Source organism: Lampris incognitus, chromosome 4 (genome assembly GCF_029633865.1).
Source record: "Lampris incognitus isolate fLamInc1 chromosome 4, fLamInc1.hap2, whole genome shotgun sequence".
Classification (NCBI taxonomy): domain Eukaryota; kingdom Metazoa; phylum Chordata; class Actinopteri; order Lampriformes; family Lampridae; genus Lampris; species Lampris incognitus.
The window spans coordinates 206472-225923 of NC_079214.1; the positions used below are offsets into that span (position 1 = coordinate 206472).

The 19452-nt window shown below is 47.6% G+C and overlaps 1 protein-coding gene across 4 annotated transcripts in view; it reads left to right on the forward strand.

Moving 5' to 3' along the window:
* plekho2 (pleckstrin homology domain containing, family O member 2) overlaps positions 1-9416 on the forward strand; it is an 84021-nt gene extending 74605 nt beyond the window's left edge. For all 4 annotated transcript variants that reach the window (XM_056278420.1, XM_056278421.1, XM_056278423.1 and 1 more), the window contains 2 exons: positions 940-1257; positions 6419-9416. In XM_056278420.1, the coding sequence (XP_056134395.1) occupies positions 940-1257; positions 6419-7933 (1833 nt within the window). In that variant the 3' untranslated portion in view covers positions 7934-9416. The remainder of the gene's footprint in view (positions 1-939; positions 1258-6418) is intronic.
* Positions 9417-19452: the final 10036 nt, after the last annotated feature.

Sequence of the window (19452 nt, forward strand, 5' to 3'; positions counted from 1 at the left end):
GACAGGAAGAGATGGAAATGGAGGATCCACTGTGGCGACCCCTAACGGGAGCAGCCGAAAGTAGTAGCAGTAGTAGTAGTAGTAGTAGTATAGTAGTAGTAGTAGTAGTAGTAGGTCATGATAAAATCTTGACATAAAAAGGACTTGTTAGCAAGGGACCTCGCATTCAGCAAACAAAACATAGCAGCCATTGTTTCAACAGTAGATGCAGTCAAAGGGTGTAACTGCTGTTGAGGAGAAGATATACCTGATTTTGTTATTGAGAATATATACCTGATTTTGTTGTTGGACTGAGTGGAATGGAAACCAAATTTGTTGTTTTGTAGATTTAGTAGCACCTCTGGGTGTATAGGTGGTCCAGATTAACTTAATCCTAATGGGAATAGGAATATTGTTGCTGGAGGAGTACTCAGCAGGACCCAAGGAGAGATGCTCATCAGAATGGGTGATGAGGCCACTGGTACAGGGTGGTGCTGGGGTAGGTATTGTGTACATAGCTAGCACGTCAGAAGATCTCTCTGTACTTCATGAGCTCCCCTGCCATATTTTTTAACACACACCTGTCCTAAAGGGAGAGAGTTGAATCTGAATTGTTCGAAGGTACTGGCTTCTGCTCCACAAATAAAGCAGGGGGCATTTTATGAGGGACAACACTGAATCTAAATGGGGAATAAAAGAAGTGAGTCCTCGAATTTTGTAGATTAAATTGAAAACTTTACTTTAAATAATTTCTGATGTTTAGATATTATGCTTGATTAATTTTGTTGAATCCATTGAAATCAATATTTTGATTTTTTTAAGAGTATAGGGTCTAAAGACAATTCCAAAAGATGATTAAAAATCACATTAGGCCTAAAAACATATCTCACTGAATTCTACATCAAACTTTGTTACAGCTGAAGACACTTTAATCAACATCAAATTGTGTTTGCCCTCTAGGTGGCGTGTGTGTCATCTGATGGCATCCTCCGTTTGGACCTGGATTTTGCCTCTGCTACAATGCCTAATGGAACGCATCGTATCAATGCTGATGCCGGTGAGACCCCGGAAGAGGACATGAAGCAACCCACACCTCCACCTGATCCCAGCATTACCTTAGAGGAGCAGTGGTCAGCCTTGAATACGAAGGAGGAACCTGAAACAGTGACAGAGCTGAGCCCCCAGAAGAAGGTCCCCCAACCTCCCATGCTGCCTTCTAAAGAGGCAAAACCTGCAACACCACCTGACAGGGATCCTTGCAGAGAAGACCCAGAGAAGGTCTGTATCTTGATTTTATCATATGTATTTAATAGATTAATAATGTTATTGATACTACATATACGTATATATATATGTATATATATATATATATATATATATATATATATATATATATATATATGGGCAGCACGGTGGCGCAGTGCTTAGCGCGGTCACCTCACAGCAAGAAGGTCCTGGGTTCGAGCCTTGGGGGTCGTCCCGGGTCGTCCTCTGTGTGGAGTTTGCATGTTCTTCCCCTATCTACGTGTGTTTCCTCCAGGTTTCCTCCCACAGTCCAAAGACATGTAGGTCAGGTGAATCGGCCATACTAAATTGTCCCTAGGTGTGTGTGTGTGTGTGTGTGTGTGTGTGTGTGTGTGTGTGTGTGTGTGTGTGTGTGTGTGTGTGTGTGTATGTGGACCCTGTGATAGCCTGAAGGCCTGTCCAGGGTGTCACCCCTCCTGCCGCCCAATGACTGCTGGGATAGGCTCCAGCGTCCCCGCGACCCTGAGCGGACAAGCGGTTCGAGTAATGATGGATGGATGTGTGCGGTCACTTCCATTTCAAATTGAGCTCTGCAAGTCAAGGTTCAAGTTTCAAAGGTTTATTTGTCACATACTTCACGTACAAGTTCAATTAACAGTGAAACGCTTTTTTTTTTTTTTGCAAACTCTGAAACTGCGACAAGAAGTAGAACAACAAATAAATAGGAACAAAGTTGAAAAGTTGAAAATCCAGGAGTATACAGTAGGTATACTCTGATAAATATATATTTACAAATGTGCTAATAATGTAAAATGTGTAAATAACCTGTATGAAATGGCAAATAGCCTATATACCAACAAGATGGCACCGCGGATGGTGGCCTCGGTTCTGCGCTTCTTGTACTTGTTCTGGTTTCCAGCGCCCACTCACTGATCACATACAGCAGGGAAGAACTTTGAAGCCTCCAACTGTCCACTGGACCAGCTGAACAGACCGTTTTACTGCCTTTAACTGAACGTTTTAACCAGTCTTGCCAAGCTTTTGGCTGAGGTGCTCTGTGCGGGCTCCAGCGGAGATGCCAATGGGGAAGGCAGCCGGCGTGCTTGTTAAACTGCGACAGCAGGGATTTTGAACTGCGCTCCCGTCAATCCACCTGGCGGATGTCCGCCCTGTGGCCAACAAGATGGACGAACTGCTACTCCAACATGGAACGAAGTCAAGACTGTTCCAGATCTGCCACCCTGTGCCTCACTAAAATCTGGCTTAGTGAGAACATACTGAGCAACACACTTCATCTGCCGCAGTTCCAACTCATCCAAGCAGACCATGAAACGAAGCTATGGGCGAAAAACACGGGGTGGCGGCACATGCTTCTACATAAACGAAGCTTGGTGTACGGATGTCACAGTGTTAAAGACATCATGCAGCCCTCACTTAGAGACCTTTTTCATTGACTGTAAACCATTGTCATCATGTATTCTGGTCGGTGTCTATATCCCACCCCAGGCCTGTGTTAAAGAGGCGTTAAAACACCTGCTGATCAAATTACAAACATGGAGTGCAAATATCCAGACTCCCTACTCATCATCCTTGGGGATGTTAACAGAGAAAACCTCAGCCACGAATCAAAGACGGTTGAATCAGTTCACCTGGATACAACGTTTATTGACAGATACGTTTCATCGTAACCAGTGACGGCTGGTGCTAACAATTTTGGGGGGGGGGCGTGATTTACCTTGGCGCAGCACACATGACAGCTGCTTTAATGTCCACACAGTCACAGAGTTATTAAGAAGGATAATGTAGCCTATAGATTTGATCAAGGTTCGTACCCCTGGGGCAGAGGCATGGGTGTGCTATGGGTTCCCCAGTCTCACCTGTAGTTGCCAACTTGTACATGGGGAAGTGGAAAAGAGGCTCTGATGTCCTATCCAGGGACACCACCTAGCCACTGGTTCAGATTTCTAGATGACACCTGGGTTAAAATTAAATCTCAGGACGTACCACATTACATCGACCACGTTAACTCTGTGGACACCACATCAAGTTCACCAGGGAGGATGTGGAAAATGACAGGGTAGCCTTCTTACACTGTGAAATTGCGATTGGTGATGGGGGACATTTGATTGTTGATGTTTACATAGTCAGGTGTATGCTTAGCCCCCCCCCCCCCCCGTTAGAGAATAGTCGTTCCCTCTTCACATAGATGGCCTCTTGACTCCCCGTTCAAACCAGAGTTCCTCCCTATCAAGGATGTGCACATCCTCATCCTTGAAAGAGTGGCCACTGGCCTGTAGATGGTGTAGTCTTGGCCTGACGTGTTAGCTCTCCTGTGTTGTACCATCTGTCACCATCTTACAATGCTGTGATTGCAAACATTCCCAAATCCTCTGTGAATTGTACACTTGGCCATAAACTTTAGTTAATGGTCACTCATACTTGCATATGAAACTGATTGTTTGTTTCAGTCGATATGCAACTGTATTGTTTATAAGAGTGGGGTTACCTGCAGTCAATTTAGATTGAAGAGGTCTCTTAGATGAGTGATAAAACATTTCTCTCAATAAACGTTGTGTCCAGATGAACTGATTCAACCTTCTTTGAGGCCCTGGTTAAGTGTGGTTATCCTAACTGGGTGTTTGTCAAAGCATGAAAACGCACAAAGAGTGCACCAGCCGATCAGAGAGTGGAGAAGGACAACAGCTGTCTAAGTGTAAACCAGTGGTGATTCTGTATGTGGCGGGAGTATTGGAACAGTTGAGATGCGTATTTTCCAAACAGTTGGTTTGGAAACCAAATGTTTGGAAACTCAGTTGCTTTCAAACCCCAAAACATGCTGCGCCAGAAATTGGTCCACCCCAAGGATAGGGTCCCCCAGCACAAACATAACAAAATAGTATAGCTGTTAAATGCCATGAGGATTGCCGTGACTTGTATATTGGGGAAACTAAACGGACTCTGGCAAAGAGGATGGCACAACACAGGAGAGCTAACACATCTGGGGATTGTCGGTTCAAATCCCCGTGTTACCTCCGGCTTGGTCGGGCGTCTCTACAGACACAATTGGCCGTGTCTGCGGATGGGAAGTTGGATGTGGGTACGTGTCCTGGTCACTGCACTTGTGCCTCCTCTGGTCAGTCGGGGCGCCTATTCGGGCGGAGGGGGGACTGGGGAATAGCGTGATCCTCCCATGTGCTACGTCCCCCTGGTGAAACTCCTCACTGTCAGGTGAAAAGAAGCGTCTGGTGACTCTACATGTATTGAACGAGGCATGTAGTAGTCTGCAGCCCTCCCCGGATCAGCAGAGAGGGTGGAGCAGCGACCGGGATGACTATGGAGAGTGGGGTAATTGGCCAGATACAACTGGGGAGAAAAAGGGGGGAAATATTTTTAAAATAAATAAATAAATAATCATCTCAGGAGAGCTAACACGTCAGGCCAGGACTCCACAGTCTACATCTACAGGCCAGTGGCCACTCTTTCAGGGATGAGGATGTGAACATCCTTGATAGGAAGGAACTCTGATTTGAACGGGGAGTCAAAGAGGCCATCTATGTGAAGAGGGAATGACCATCCCTGAACCGGAGGGGGGGGGGGGGGGGGCTAAGAGTACATCTGTCACCATCTTACAATGCTGTGATTGCAAACATTACCCCAATCCTCCGTGAATAGTACACATGGCCACTGTAACTCTAGTTAATGGTCACTGTAATTTGCATATGAATCCAATCACTGGTTTCTGTCATTATACCACTGTGTTGTTTATAAAGGTGGGGATACCTGTAGTCTGTTGACACTTAGATGAGTGATAAAACGTTTCTCTCAATAAACGTTGAGTCCAGATGAACTGATTTAACTTTCTGTGATTTGCCAAATTTCACAACTTTTTACCATACAGTTCTAGGGGCTACCATAGACACCCTAGCCAGAAGAAGAAAATAATGATGATAAGAAAACATACAAACACTTGGGATGCCTTCGCCAGCTTCGCTGCTTGACCCCCAATAACAAGAAAAGGTAGAAACATGTAGGGTGCCGAAACAGATTTGCTGCTTGGCCCTCAATAACAAGAAAAGGTAGAAACACTTTGGGTGCCTATGCCAGCTTCGCTGCTTGGCCCCCAATTACTAACCCCCTGCAGGTGTGTTGTTGATGAAGCCAAAGGGTCACTCCAGGCTCTCCACCTCTGACTGACACACAAACCAAGCTCTGCTCCCACCATCACTGTAGTCTTTATGCTAGTAGGCCTGATCCGATCTGCTGTAGTGAGATGCGAGAACACACAAAGTCATAAAAGTGACACAACTTGTGCAGTGACGCATTTGAAAACAGGATGTTTAAAAATGTACATAAATTGACTGTTAAATATTTTGATTTTAGTGTGATCGCTGAAGAAAATTGGGTGGACCAAAACGAAATCAATTGTTAATACAAATTTATTGTGTCTGGGCGGTGTGGCGGTCTACTCTGTTGCTTACCAGCACGGGGATCGCCAGTTCGAATCCCCATGTTACCTCTGGCTTGGTCAGGCGTCCCTACAGACACAATTGGCCGTGTCTGTGGGTGGGAAGCCGGATGTGGGTATGCGTCCTGGTCACTGCACTAGCGCCTCCTCTGGTCGGTCGGGGCGCCTGTTCGGGGGGAAGGGGGAACTGGGGGGAATAGTGTGATCCTCCCATGCGCTACGTCCCCCTGGTGAAACTCCTCACTGTCAGGCGAAAAGAAGTGGCTGGGGACTCCACATGTATTGGAGGAGGCATGTGGTAGTCTGCAGCCCTCCCCGGGTCGGCAGAGGGGGTGGAGCAGAGACCGGGATGGCTTGGGAGAGTGGGGTAATTGGCCAAGTACAACTGGGGAGAAAAGGGGGGGGGATCCTTAAAAAAATATAATTTATTAAATATTTATCTGGTTTTTATTTTCAATAAAACTTGGAAGACAAAAGAACACTTTAATTTTGACATTATAGAGAATTACTTCTATTGGAGTAGAATCCTATTCAAATAGTGAAACAAGAAATAATTAATGGCGGGATGAATACTTTTGCATGACTGTAAACACATGAAACATTATCTATATTTGACAGACATGTTCATTTATTTCTCTTTAACTTACCTTAACATTTCCTTGTGTTTACCTAATATACCATATACAATTGAATACATAAAAATAAATATATCCAATACATTTCTTAAAGGTTCTCCCCCCATCTGAAGAAGAAATGTCCAGTATTCTGTCTGCTGAGGTGTCAACCAATGGGAGCAGCAGTGAGGCTATATCTGAAAAAATTCTGAAAGGCAAGAATGAAACAGGACCACCACCCATCCTTCCAAACAAACCCACCAGAAGTCCCACAGACCAATATTTAGAGGCCTCACAAACCAGGCTGGAAACTGGACCCCCCACTCCACCATCCAAAAACAAGAAACCCTCTCAGTCAGCTGTTGAATCAAAACAGGAAGTCGTGCCCTCTAAATTGTGTGATACAGTAGATGAAAACAAACAGAGTGAAGGTGAAGATGAGAAGAAAGAGGAAGTACCTGATGCAGTGAATGAGATGGAACTATCCCCCTTGATCTCTAATGAGGCTCTTCCTGGAGTCAGAGAGCCTATGATAACTGATCCCACTAAGAGCACAGATGCAGGATACCCCAAAGTGCATGAGCCTCATGAGTCTGCCTCTACTGTCACAGATAATACATCCAACGAGCCACAAAAGTCCCTTGAATTTACACCATCAGCCCCTACCCCAGAACTTTTGAGAAAGAGCCCTGGTGCTCCACCATCCTTAAAGAAAAAGCCTGTTAAATGCCTACCTCCAAAAACGGCGGTAGAAAATATGACCATTATTACTCAGCCTCAAGAGAAGCCAGACCATACTACATCACTCCAGATGACCTCAGACTCCTCAGTCAGTTCTCCCTGTGGAAATCAGGCACTAGATCACCCCATGGAGTCTGGAAATAATTCCCCAGCCATGGGTCTTTCTCTGAATGACCCAGCAGATGTTGCCACTACAACCTGCCCACAGTCTTATCATTTGGATGTAGAGAAAAAAAAGAGGGAAGAGGAAAAATCTGTTGATAGTGGCCGACACTCTGGTGAAGATAGTGAAGGCTCTGAGAATGTAGACATGCTAGCAACTTCCACGGCTGCAATAAGGGGAAGCCATGCAAGTCTAGATGTGTTGAATATTGGTGAAGCTGACACAATGAAGATAGATACTCTGGGGCAGGTTGTAGATGAAGAGCCTCAGGCCATGACAAAGGCAGCTGGTTTAATAGGGCAGTCGACTTCAATTCAGACACGGCCTAATATAGATTCTCGGCCCACAGTTCCTCTTAAACCCTCAGCCAAGGTCAGGTCAGCCTCCACCAGTGATCTTCTATCTGACACTTCAGGCCGAACCCAGATAAAACATCCATCCGAGGTCATTGCTTTGAACGATGGGGCTGCTGCCCACCATAATGATACAACAAGTCTTGAGCGTGAAGTGACTCTGGAGCTTGAAAGCACAAGCAAGCTCCTGAGTCTTGTGTCCCAGACACAGAGGGAGGAGGGTTTTGGGGGCGGCCAAGGGGAAGACAAACCAGAGGATCTGCTGACCAAGGCAATGGAAAAGCTAAAGATGGCAGATCACTTCCTCAGGGAGGTAATCAACTTAAAAGAGTTGAAAAATATGAAGAACACATGCAAGAGGAACAGCTGGTGATTTTTCAATATGTTAAAACATGAAGAGACCTTTTTTGACCAGAATGATCAGGCAGAGAGAAAAAATATTCTTTTCTTGGTTACTTATGCAGAACATGCAACTTTTTACCCAAAAATAGTGCACTTTTTTTCCTTTATGCCGCAGCTGAAAGTCGTTTTGGGTGATTCTGGATTATGTATTGTACTTTCTTTTTTTTTATTTCAACATTCTACATTGAACATTTCCAAGATTGGTTACTTGAACGTCAATTTGATAAATTAATGAGAATAACAGGACATTTATAACAATCTTTACATCATATGTAGTTACAATTTAATCGCTATGGTTAAAGCCTTTCTATTGCAAATAACACAGTCATTATATTACTTGTAATCTTTCATAGATTCACAAGATTATTTTGAGATTACATTTTTTGGCTTGTAGTTTATATAAAAAATTCTGATTATTTTTCCCGCGGAGAATGGTAAATCTTTTTAGACTCGTGCTATTTTTGCAAATAATCTCATCACGGATGAAAGTAAGAACTACTTTGGATGAATAAGGCAAATTAGAGAATGGTCACTATGCATTTAAAATCTCTTCTTTTCTTTTTTTTACAGCTGAGCAGTTATTGTATTGCTGATATTGTTGACTTGAGGCACTGTCATACTCAGTGTATGAATAATACTGTACACACAAGGGCTTTTGGAAGTTCCTCTACAGAAATGTATTTCTTCTCTATGGCCTTATCAGTGATACTGATAAAGGACTGTTCTGCTTTTGTATTGCACTACTTTTGTATTGCAGTACTTTGTTGCATGCAATTTTTTTGCATGAATGAAATTTCTTGTAGGCCAATTGAAACTGAACTAATCAATTTCTTTTTTAATGTGGTACTACCTACATATAGGGGTAGCATGTGTAATTTGTCCATTCACAAAATATGTTAAGTATTGTAATAAGTATTATTTGGTATTAATATTATTAAGTATTAGTTGGCTGAGATTTATTTCAGTAAAATAATATTTTAACACATGCACCTATTTGGGTAACTTGTTAGATATTCAAATTCTAATTTAAGTTTATGTTTATGCCCAATGAGGAAGCATGCAGGTGAAACCCACCATCACCCCGTAAGCCGAGGTGCAGTCTTCGCTCCCGTGACTTATAGAAACAGAATATACAAATGATTGTCATTCTTAAGTTGTAAATAAGACTATTTTCTATTTAACTGTTTATTAAAGTATCGCTTTCCTTATATGAATCCTCTGCACAAGTGTTGCATTTATTTTGGCAATTACAAAACAATGTGAATCTTATCTTAAATCCTTGAAAAAGCTCTATGCTTATAGTTTTTGCAAAACCACAAATGTGTGGAGTGTCTATAAGACGTTTCTCTGTGTACACATACTGAATAACGTTGTTCATTGCAGACCAAGGTGTTTGAGACATTCTAACACGTTGATTTAAGTCTTCATTCCTGCTTCAATAAATGCTGCCATTAATCTCACACGTGTAATTTCTTTTTTTTTACATTTTGACTAAGTCAACTAATTACAACCTGAACGCTTTGTTTTCAGGGCAAGGAGCAAGAAAACCACAGGATTTATAAACAGATTCTTTAAATTCATTCTACAACTGACCGGTACCCAGTGCAAGGACATGAATTCATCAGTAATATGGACTCTTTATTTTTATTTATTTATGTATTTTTGGATCCCCCCCCCCACTTTTTCTCCCCAATTGTACCCGTCCAATAGATGTCAGTACTGAACCACAGGCTTGGGCTCAAAACGCAGACTCAGTCTCAGTTCACAAAAATCGGTCCTTTTAATAAAAATGGGGTCGGTACACAGGTGATCAGATAACAAGGCAGGAGTGTCCAAATCGGCAGGCGAAAGGCGGGGTTAAAAAAAGGCAGAAACAGGTCAGGAAACCACAGGGCTCAAGAAACTCACACAAGGGGAAAATGCTGGAACGCTGTCACAAGGAACAGGATGAACTGGCACAGAAGGAAGGGAACACTAAGACTACATACTCTGGAGGAGGGGAGACAATGAGACACAGGTGCAACACATTAGGGCAGGGCAGGGCAGGCAGTGGTGGATCTAGAGATTTTTTCCTGGGGTGGCAAAGGGGTGGCAAGACTGTGTCCCAGAGGTGGCAGCTGCCACCCCTTGCCACCCTGTAGATCCGCGTCTGTGAGGGGGAGGGGGATTCTAAATCGGCGACTTCTGTTTGAGATGAGTTTGGTGCGGGTCTCATTGACCTTCACCATGCATGTACATAAAATATACTTTAAAAACATATTATCTGATTTATAAATGGGGTGGCAACAGGGGTGGCAAGACTGTGTCCCAGAGGTGGCAGCTGCCACCCCTTGCCAACCCGTAGATCCGCCCCTGAGGGCAGGTAATCACACAGGAGGGAGACACGTGAGGGCAGGAAGTAAAGGACCTGAAACGAGACAAGAGGTGAGTATCAAAATAACACAGGAAGTACAAGACAAAGAACACTGGGAGAAACACAAGATAACTATCCAGACGGGGCGTGACAGTACCCCCCCCCCCACGGCCGGCTCCAGACGGCCCAGGGTGGTCCTGATGGAAGTCCAGGATGTTGCTGGCCGAAACCGAGGAACGTTCCTCCAGTCCAGGCCATATCCCTCCCAGTCGACCAGGTATTCGGAGCCCCGGCCCAAACACCGGACTGCAAGGAGCTTGCGGACAGTGTAAACAGGGCCACCATCGACAAACCGAGGGAGAGAAGGGGGCCTGGAGGCAGGGACCAGAGGGCTTTCTTGATCTGACTCACGTGGAAGCAGGGTCCGAAATTAACACTCACCACCCTCCAAGGGTGAGTAGATTTTCTGATTGGAGAGTGTGATGAGAACAACAGTGCCCAGCATGCTGTGTACATAAGAGGAGGGGCACGCAACTATATGTTTTAGCGCGGTTCTGTACTGGGGCATTCTGGGGATTGTCCGGGTCGGGGACTGGAAGCAGATGGCTGAATAAAGCACGTTATTAATCGCGACTCCCTTGCCTGTCGTTTATGCACATGACATGGTGTCAGAAGATCTTCGAATCCACGTACCTCAATAATGGGGAACGGAGTTGGTCCGGCGAGACGAGGAATGGCAACATTTAACCCCCCCCCCCCCCGAGGCGTTTGATTTCACGCAACCGGCGGCATGGCCGATTTGGATTCAGAGGTTTTCCCGGTTTCGACTGGCAACCAAGCTAAATGCGGAGGATGGTGAGATCCAAGTCAATTCCTTGATATACGCAATGGGGAAAGATGCAGAAGCTATTTTTAATTCATTTACGTTCGAAGAGGCTTCTCACGCTAACGATGATGACAGGGTGGTCAGGAAGTTCAACGAGCATTTCGTACCACGGAGAAATGTCCTCCACGAACGGGCATGTTTCCCCCAGCGCTCGCAGAGAGCTGGAGAGACTGTCGAGGCCTTGGTGAGGAGGAGTTTATATGAGTTGGCAGAACGCTGCGAGTTCGGGGCATTAAAGGAAGTGCATATTCGTGATAGAGTTGTGATCGGAGTTGCTGACCGAGACCACGTGTCACAGAAGTTGCAGATGGAAGAATGGCTCCCGCTAGGAAAAGCGGTGCAAATGGCCCCCCGTCAATTCGAGCTGGTTAAACAGCAGAATGCGGAAGGAATTACAGCGGAACTGAATGCAGTTAGCAAAGCACAGGGCGCCAATACCAACCGCGACCGCAGTAACGCTAGCAACCACTACAATAAGGGCAATGGAAACGCACAGCGGCCCAAAACAGCCTGCCCCCCATGTAATCGCGTGCACGGGCAGCAGCAGGAATGCCCTGCACGCAACAGGCGGTGCAGGAAATGCGACCAGCTGGGACATTTTGCTGCCGTATGCAAAACCAGAGACATGAGGGAGGTCGTTTACCAGGATGATGCGTATGAGGGCGAAGCGGAAAGTGAAAGCCGCCCCTACTTCCTCGGTTGCATAGAGGGGATGGATTTTGAGAAAAAGTGGCAAGTGGAGTTACCGATCTGCGGCAAGTTGGTTAATTTTAAAATCGATACGGGGAAGGACATCACTACCATGTCACAGACTGCATATAGGTCACTGCCTGAACGGCCACAGCTGGTTAAAACATCAATCGACCTGAGAAGCCCAGGGGGAGCACTGCAGTATGCGGGGAAATTTGTGGCGTGCACTGAGAGACGGGGAAAGATGCACAAAATTGGGATTTTTGTGATAAAAGGGCCAAATGCCAACAATCTATTGAGTCGCAGAGCTGCATGTGAAATGGGCCTAGTTTTTAGAACAGATCAGGTTAGCGAAGATGTTTTCGGGGACATTGAATTGCTTAATTGTGAACCTGTCATGATTGAGCTTAAGCCCAATATACAGCCTTATGCCCTCAGCACGCCACACAGGGTCCCTTTCCCTCTCGTGCCAAAGGTGGACGACGAGCTGCAACGCATGCAGTCCTTGGGGATCATCTCAGAAGTGACCGAGCCCACAGAGTGGTGCGCACCCATGGTGCCCGTAGTCAAAAAGAACGGCAAGATACGGATCTGTGTGGACCTAAAGCGGTTAAACCAGGCTGTTAAGCGCGAGCGGTTTATGCTTCCCACGCTGGAGGACATTATGCCCAAGTTAGCAGGGGCAGGGGTTTTTACAACGCTAGACGCTTCTGGCAAATTCCGCTAGATCCCAGATGTGTAAAACTAACCACTTTCATTACTCCCAGAGGCCGATTCTGTTTCCAGTGGCTCCCGTTCGGCATCACATCGGCACCGGAGATCTTCCAGAGGGAAATGTGCATTCTGCTGAGAGACCACAAGGGCACGGTCGTCGTCATGGATGACATGCTCGTGTATGGCAAGGACCAGGACGAGCACAATAGAAACTTGGAGGCAGTACTGCAGACAATCAAAACTTCGGGGCTGAAGCTCAACCGGGAGAAATGCCGCTTCAGCAGGAGTGAGCTGCAATATTTCGGGCACATCATCAGCAAAGACGGCATCAAACCAGATCCAGGCAAGGTGAAGGCCATCTCAGACATGCAGAGCCCCGAGAATGTCCCTCAGGTGAGACAGTGGCTGGGTATGGTAAATTATCTGGGGAGGTTTCTACCCGAACTGTCATCAGTGCTACACCCGGTGAGTGAGCTGCTGAAGAAAGACGCAGAGTGGCAGTGGGGGGAGCCCCAACAGCAAGCCTTCACCAAGGTAAAAGCAATGTTGTCTTCCACTCCTGCCCTGGCATACTATGATGTAGCAAGGCCCACCATTGTGAGCGCGGATGCTAGTAGTTACGGGCTGGGGGCAGCACTGTTGCAGGTTCAGGGGGACAAAGTTCAGCCTGTTGCCCTCTGCTCCAGAACTCTCACAGATGCAGAGAAGAGATACTCTCAGTTAGAGAAGGAATGCCTTGCAGGGGTGTGGGCCTGTGAGCGGGTTTCCCGTTATCTGTTAGGCTTAGCAGAGTTTAGCTTACAGACAGACCACAAGCCCCTGGCCCCCCTCATTAATGCATATGATCTGGACAAAGTGCCGCCGAGATGCCAGCGGCTTCTAATTGGTCTAATGCGTTTTAACCCCAGAGCAGTGTATGTTCCGGGTTCACAGCTGGTGGTGGCCGACGCCCTTTCCAGGAACCCACTCCAGGACGGCCGCGGGGCAGACACAGACAGGGATATGCGTGCGCATGTCGAAGCTGTGATCGAAACCAAACCGGTCTCGAGCACGAAGCTGGACATGTTAAAGCAGGCCACGCGTCAGGACGACACAATGCAGAGGGTGATCGGGTACACCAGAGAGGGATGGCCGAGGCACGTGCCCTTTTATCTGCATGGCTACCATGCTGCGAGGGCATCGCTGTCCGAGGCAGACGGGCTGCTCCTGTACCAAGACAGGATTGTAATTCCCCCCGCGTATCAGGAAGACATCCTACACAGGATTCACGAAGGGCACCAAGGCCTTACAAAGTGTCGTTGAAGAGCCAGGATGTCTGTCTGGTGGCCCAGCATCGGATCGGACATTTACCGGAAAGTTACACAGTGCACATTCTGCCAAATCAATAAGCCCTCACAGTACAAAAAGCCCCTACGTACAACACCACTGCTGCCCGGCCCATGGCACAAGATTGGGGCAGACTTTTGCGAGCAGGATGGAAAAAAATACCTGGTAGTGGTTGATTATTATTCCAGGGACATTGAGATCGCCCAGCTACGGACCACCTCCAGTCTACAGGTGATTGAGCAGCTGAAAGGTATGTTTGCACGATGGGGCGTCCCTGGGGAATTCATTAATGACAATGCCACACAGTTAACGTCAGCCGAATTTAGGCAGTTTTGTAGGAACTATGATTTCCGCCACACAACCTGCAGCCCCCACTTCCCCCAGGCAAATGGAGCTGCCGAAAGGGCTGTCGGGACGGCCAAAAGAATTTTGCGGCAGCCTGACCCTCACCTAGCGCTGATGTGCTACCGCGCCACACCAATTGCTGCCACAGGTGCGAGCCCCGCGCAGTTCATGACCAGCCGCCAGATCCGGACCAACATGCCTGTGCTGGAGAGGAAACTCCAGCCACAGCTCTTCGACCACAAGGAGGTGGAGAAGAATGACAGAAGGGCAAAAGAGGCTTATAAGTTTTTCTTCGACAGGAGACACTCTGCATGTGCCCTAACCGAACTGCACTCAGGTGAGAGGGTACGAGTCAAACTAGACGGGCAAAAGGGGTGGAACATGCCCGCAGTCGTGGTGAATCCCTCAGGGGAACCACGCTCCTACACGGTGCGTACGGAAGACGGGGCTGTCTTCAGACGGAACCGCAGGCACCTGCAATCCGTGCCTGCCCCTGCAACTGTTGCAACCCAACCAGCCAGAGACAGCAATGACTTGCAGCAGGAACAACTCAGCCCACCGGTCGCCACCTCATCGGGCACTCCCACGGAGCCGGACATGCCAGCAAGGCCCTCTGGGTTCACCATCACCTCCAGTGGCACAGTTGTAAAACCCCCAAAGCGGTATGATGTTTAGATACTGAGTGAGCAATGGGGCAGAATAATCCCCACACTCAGTCGAAGGGCTTGGCAGTCTACCCCACCCTTCAGGTTAATTTTTGAATTTTGAAGAGCATGTGTTCATTGTTAGCTGGTTATGCTGTTGATTAGCAAATTGCTAATATGGTATTGCTGTTGCTATGTTTTATAATCTAGCAATGTTATTGTTTCCATTGGAACATACATGTTCTTTAAAAGGAGGGAGATGTGATGAGAACTACAGTGCCCAGTATGCTGTGTACGTAAGAGGAGGGGCACGCAACCATGTTTTAGCGCGGTTCTGTACTGCGGCATTCTGGGGATTGTCCAGGTCGGGGACTGGAAGCAGATGGCTGAATAAAGCACGTTATTAATCGCGACTCCCTTGCCTGTCGTTTATGCACATGACAGAGAGTAAATCTCAGAAGCCTACCCGCCAAATGGCGAGCAACAAAAAAAGTGAAATCCAACCACTTAACCCCGCCCCCATCTCTCTCGCTCTCTCTCTCCTTAGCAACAACAATAACAGAAATTAACCAATCAAAGTGCATTAGAACAATACCATAGCAACAACAATAACAGAAACTAACCAATCAGAGTGCATTAGAATGTTGCTAGACGCTACTGGCGGGTAACATGACGCACACACTCGGGAGGAACAACAACAGCAGCACCGTCACACTCGGCACTGGCCTACTCTATTCTTTTAACTAACGTTAGCCAGCAACACCAGTTACGTGGCGATATTGAGAAGTCGTAAAACCACCATCAAAAAGACAACCATGCCGCGAAGAGGAGGAAGAAGCCACCATCACCACCAAACCGAAAAAAAAGAAAGTTTAGTGAAAAGTGGAGGTATGGCGATAAAGGAGCTGCAAGAGGCTGGCTGGAGTATAACGCACAGACCGTGATAAGGAGTTGCTCCGTCTGTCACCAGGAGGCCAAAAACCGCAGCAGTTCATTGGTCATCGGTAACAAGATAATGAAGGTAGAAAACATCAAGGAACATGAGACCTCCAGACGTCACATTACCTGTATGAAGGCCTCTCAGGCTCAGTCGGAGCCTGTCCTCACAGCATTCTCCCTAAAGGCGCTAATAGCCATGTCCGAGCAGAACAGCAGGAAAATCTCTCCGACTTCGAATGGATGTGCGAGTAAGTGAATTTAGTTGTCATCTCAAATTATTGTAGCGAATTCGGGGGACAACGCAACCACAGGAACTGCCGCGGCCGGGAAGCGAACCCGTACCGCCCGCACCGCAGGAGACATCGCTAACCGCTCGACTAAAGGTTCAGACCCTAGAGCCAGCGGCCAGCGTGTCTTCTTATCCATGCACGTTACACTATCCTTATACAGCGTAAACAACGTGCTGGCTGTAGCTAACGTTAGCCAGCTAGCACTAGTATGTGACACCTAGCTTGCACTAACGTTAGCTGTGTGCTACCTTCAACACCATGAAACAGGTTAAAACTGATTGGCGTGTCCACGGTGGTGTAGCGGTCTAAGCATCGGCTTTGTATCGATGCAGTTGCCCACTGGGGACCGGGGTTCGCGCCCCGTCTCGTCAGATCCGACTATGGCCGGATTCGATGAAGCAGCAATAATTGGCAACGCTGTCTTCGGGAGGGGGGCGAAGTCGGCAGTGGTTCGGCCATGATTCGCCTTGTCACGAAAGTGGCGAGGCGTCTCCTTCGAGACGGACGGCCGGAGAGATGCAGATGGCGAACACATGCAGTACGAGGGAGGATGTCTGAACTAAAATAGGGATCGATTGGCCACTAAATTGGGAGGGGAAAAAAAGGGAAAACTCAGAAATAAAAATGTTTAAAAAAAAAAAACAACCTCAACTCAGACACACTCTCGGATTTACTGATGGTGCAGCTGCCATCTCCCGAGATCAGGGAGTATGACCCAACCAGTGCTGTCAATGTGTGGCACCAAGACTCCGTCAGGAGCAGGAGGCAAGACATCATGGACGGTGCAAAGAGAGTGGCTGCTGTAGAGTGAGAGGTAGTCTGGGATGAGGGACGGGCATGTGGAGCACTAGAGTAGTTACAATAATACTGCAAATAAAATGCGAAATCATACTTGTAACATTTTATCATTTAACCATTGACCAATTTTACATAAAAATATTTTTGCTTCAAATCGCACATTTTTAAAAGCTCTTATTCAACACAATACCTTATTCTCTCATTGATATGTACTGACAACGTTTGTATGGCACAAAAAAGGCTACTAGCTATTTTGGCCAGTAAAAAACATGCTTGACCAGTAGATTTTTTCATCTACCAGTCCCCTTGGCCGGTAAGCCAAAAAGTTAATTTCGGACCCTGCGTGGAAGGATGGGTGGACTCTCATAGCTCTGGGGAGTTTGAGCTTGACAGCAACTGGGTTAATGACCTTGGAAATAGGGAATGGCCCCACAAACCTGGAAACGAGTTTCTAGGACTCCACTCTGAGAGGCATGTCTTTAGTGGATAGCCATACCCTCTGGCCGCTCCTGTAAGTGGGAGCAGGGATCCGCCATCGGTCAGCCGCCTTCTTGTAATGCTCGGAATTGTGCAGCAAGGTGCGTCAGGCCCGGGCCCAGGTGTGGCGACAGCGGCGAACCAGAGCCAGCGCAGAGGGCACACTGACCTCCCTCTCCAGGGCAGGGAAGACAGGAGGTTGATATCCATAGGCACACTGAAAGGGGGAGAGACCTGATGAGGAACATGGGAGATAATTGTGTGCATACTCAACCCAGGTGAGCTGACTGCTCCATGTGTTGGGGCTCTGGGAGGCGAGGCAACGCAGGCTGGTCTCCAGCTCCTGGTTCAGCCGCTCCGTCTGACCGTTGGTTTGGGGATGGTGGCCAGATGAGAGGCTGAAGGATGCTCCCAGGAGTGAACAGAAAGCCCGCCAGAACTGTGCCACAAACTGCGGGCCCTGGTCAGACACAATGTCCCTGAAGAAGTCATGTAAGCAAAAAACATGATGCAACATCACCTCGGCTGTCTCCTTGGCTGAAGGCAACTTGGGCAAGGGAACAAAATGGACCATTTTTAAAAATCTATCCACCACCGTGAGGATGGTGATGTTACGTTCGGAAGTGGGGAGACCAGTCACAAAGTCCACGGAGATGTCTGACCAGGGTCGATGTGGCACAGGGAGTGGGCGAAGCTGACCAGAAGCTGGGCACTGGGAGACACACACCGGACAGGCTGCCACGTACTCTGTCACCTCCTTCTCCATGACTGGCCACCAGAACTGCTGTCGTATGACAAACAAGGTCCTGCGTACTCCAGGGTGACATCCAAAGGAGTTGAATCAAGTGCAACTGGACTTGGTATATATCCGTGAAGACGTTTCGCCTCTCATCCAAGAGGCTTCCTCAGTTCGTGCCTTTCTGACTAGACGAAGCTTGTCTTGACTGGCTGGTGATGAGACTCAGAATTTATCCTCTTGGAGTCGTTGTCAGAGCTATAGATGTCCATGGCTCTTTTGTGTACCGATGTTTGACTGCGCCTGTCCAGGGTGACAGGATAACCGGGAAGAATGGGCCCAGTGAATGACCAGTGAACGCAAGACAGGAGGCACAAACAGCTGGTTCGGCGGGCAGCCGGCTGGAGGTTGACAGTTCACATTGGCCTCGTTGACCCTTCTCTCAGTGTCCCAAGTGACAGAACCCACAACACATGAGGGAGGAAGACTGGATAGAATCTTTACAAGAGTTCTCGGAGAGAAACAAACCGGAGAGAGCATCAGGCTTTAAGTTCTTGGAGCCAGGGCGATAAGACAGGGTGAAATGGAACCGGTTGAAAAAGAGAGCCCACCTTGCCTGCCGAGAGTTGAGCCTCTTTGCTGTCCTCAAGTACTCAGGGTTTTTATGATCCATCCAGATGAGAAAAGGCTGTTCGGCCCCCTCCAACCAGTGCCACCACTCCTCCAATGCCACCTTGATGGCAAGCAGCTCACAGTTGCCAACATCATAGTTTCTCTTGGAGGCCGACAGCTTGCGGGAAAGAAAGGCACAGGGGTGTAGCTTATTGTCCTTAGCCGACCTCTGAGAGAGAACAGCTCCCACCCCCACATCGGAGGCATCCACCTCCACCACAATCTGCAGGTTGGGGTCAGGCAACGTGAGGACAGGAGCTGAGGTGAAGCTGGTCTTCAAGCTCTGGAAAGTGAGCTCAGCCCGGGGGTTCCACTGGAAGCTAGGCTTAGAAGAGGTCAGTGCATGAAGGGGGGCAGCAACAGAACTGAAATTTCTGACGAACTTCCGGTAAAAATGAGCAAACCCCAGGAATTGTTGAACCTCCTTTACGGCTAGTGGGAGCAGGCCAATCCACAACAGCACTAACCTTTTCTGGGTCCATCCTGACCTCCCCCTCAGACACAATGAACCCCAGGAAGGACACAGAGGGCACATGAAACTCACACTTCTCAGCTTTGACAAAGAGTTGGTGGTGGAGGAGGCACTGGAGGACCCGCCAGACGTGCTGAATGTGAGTTTT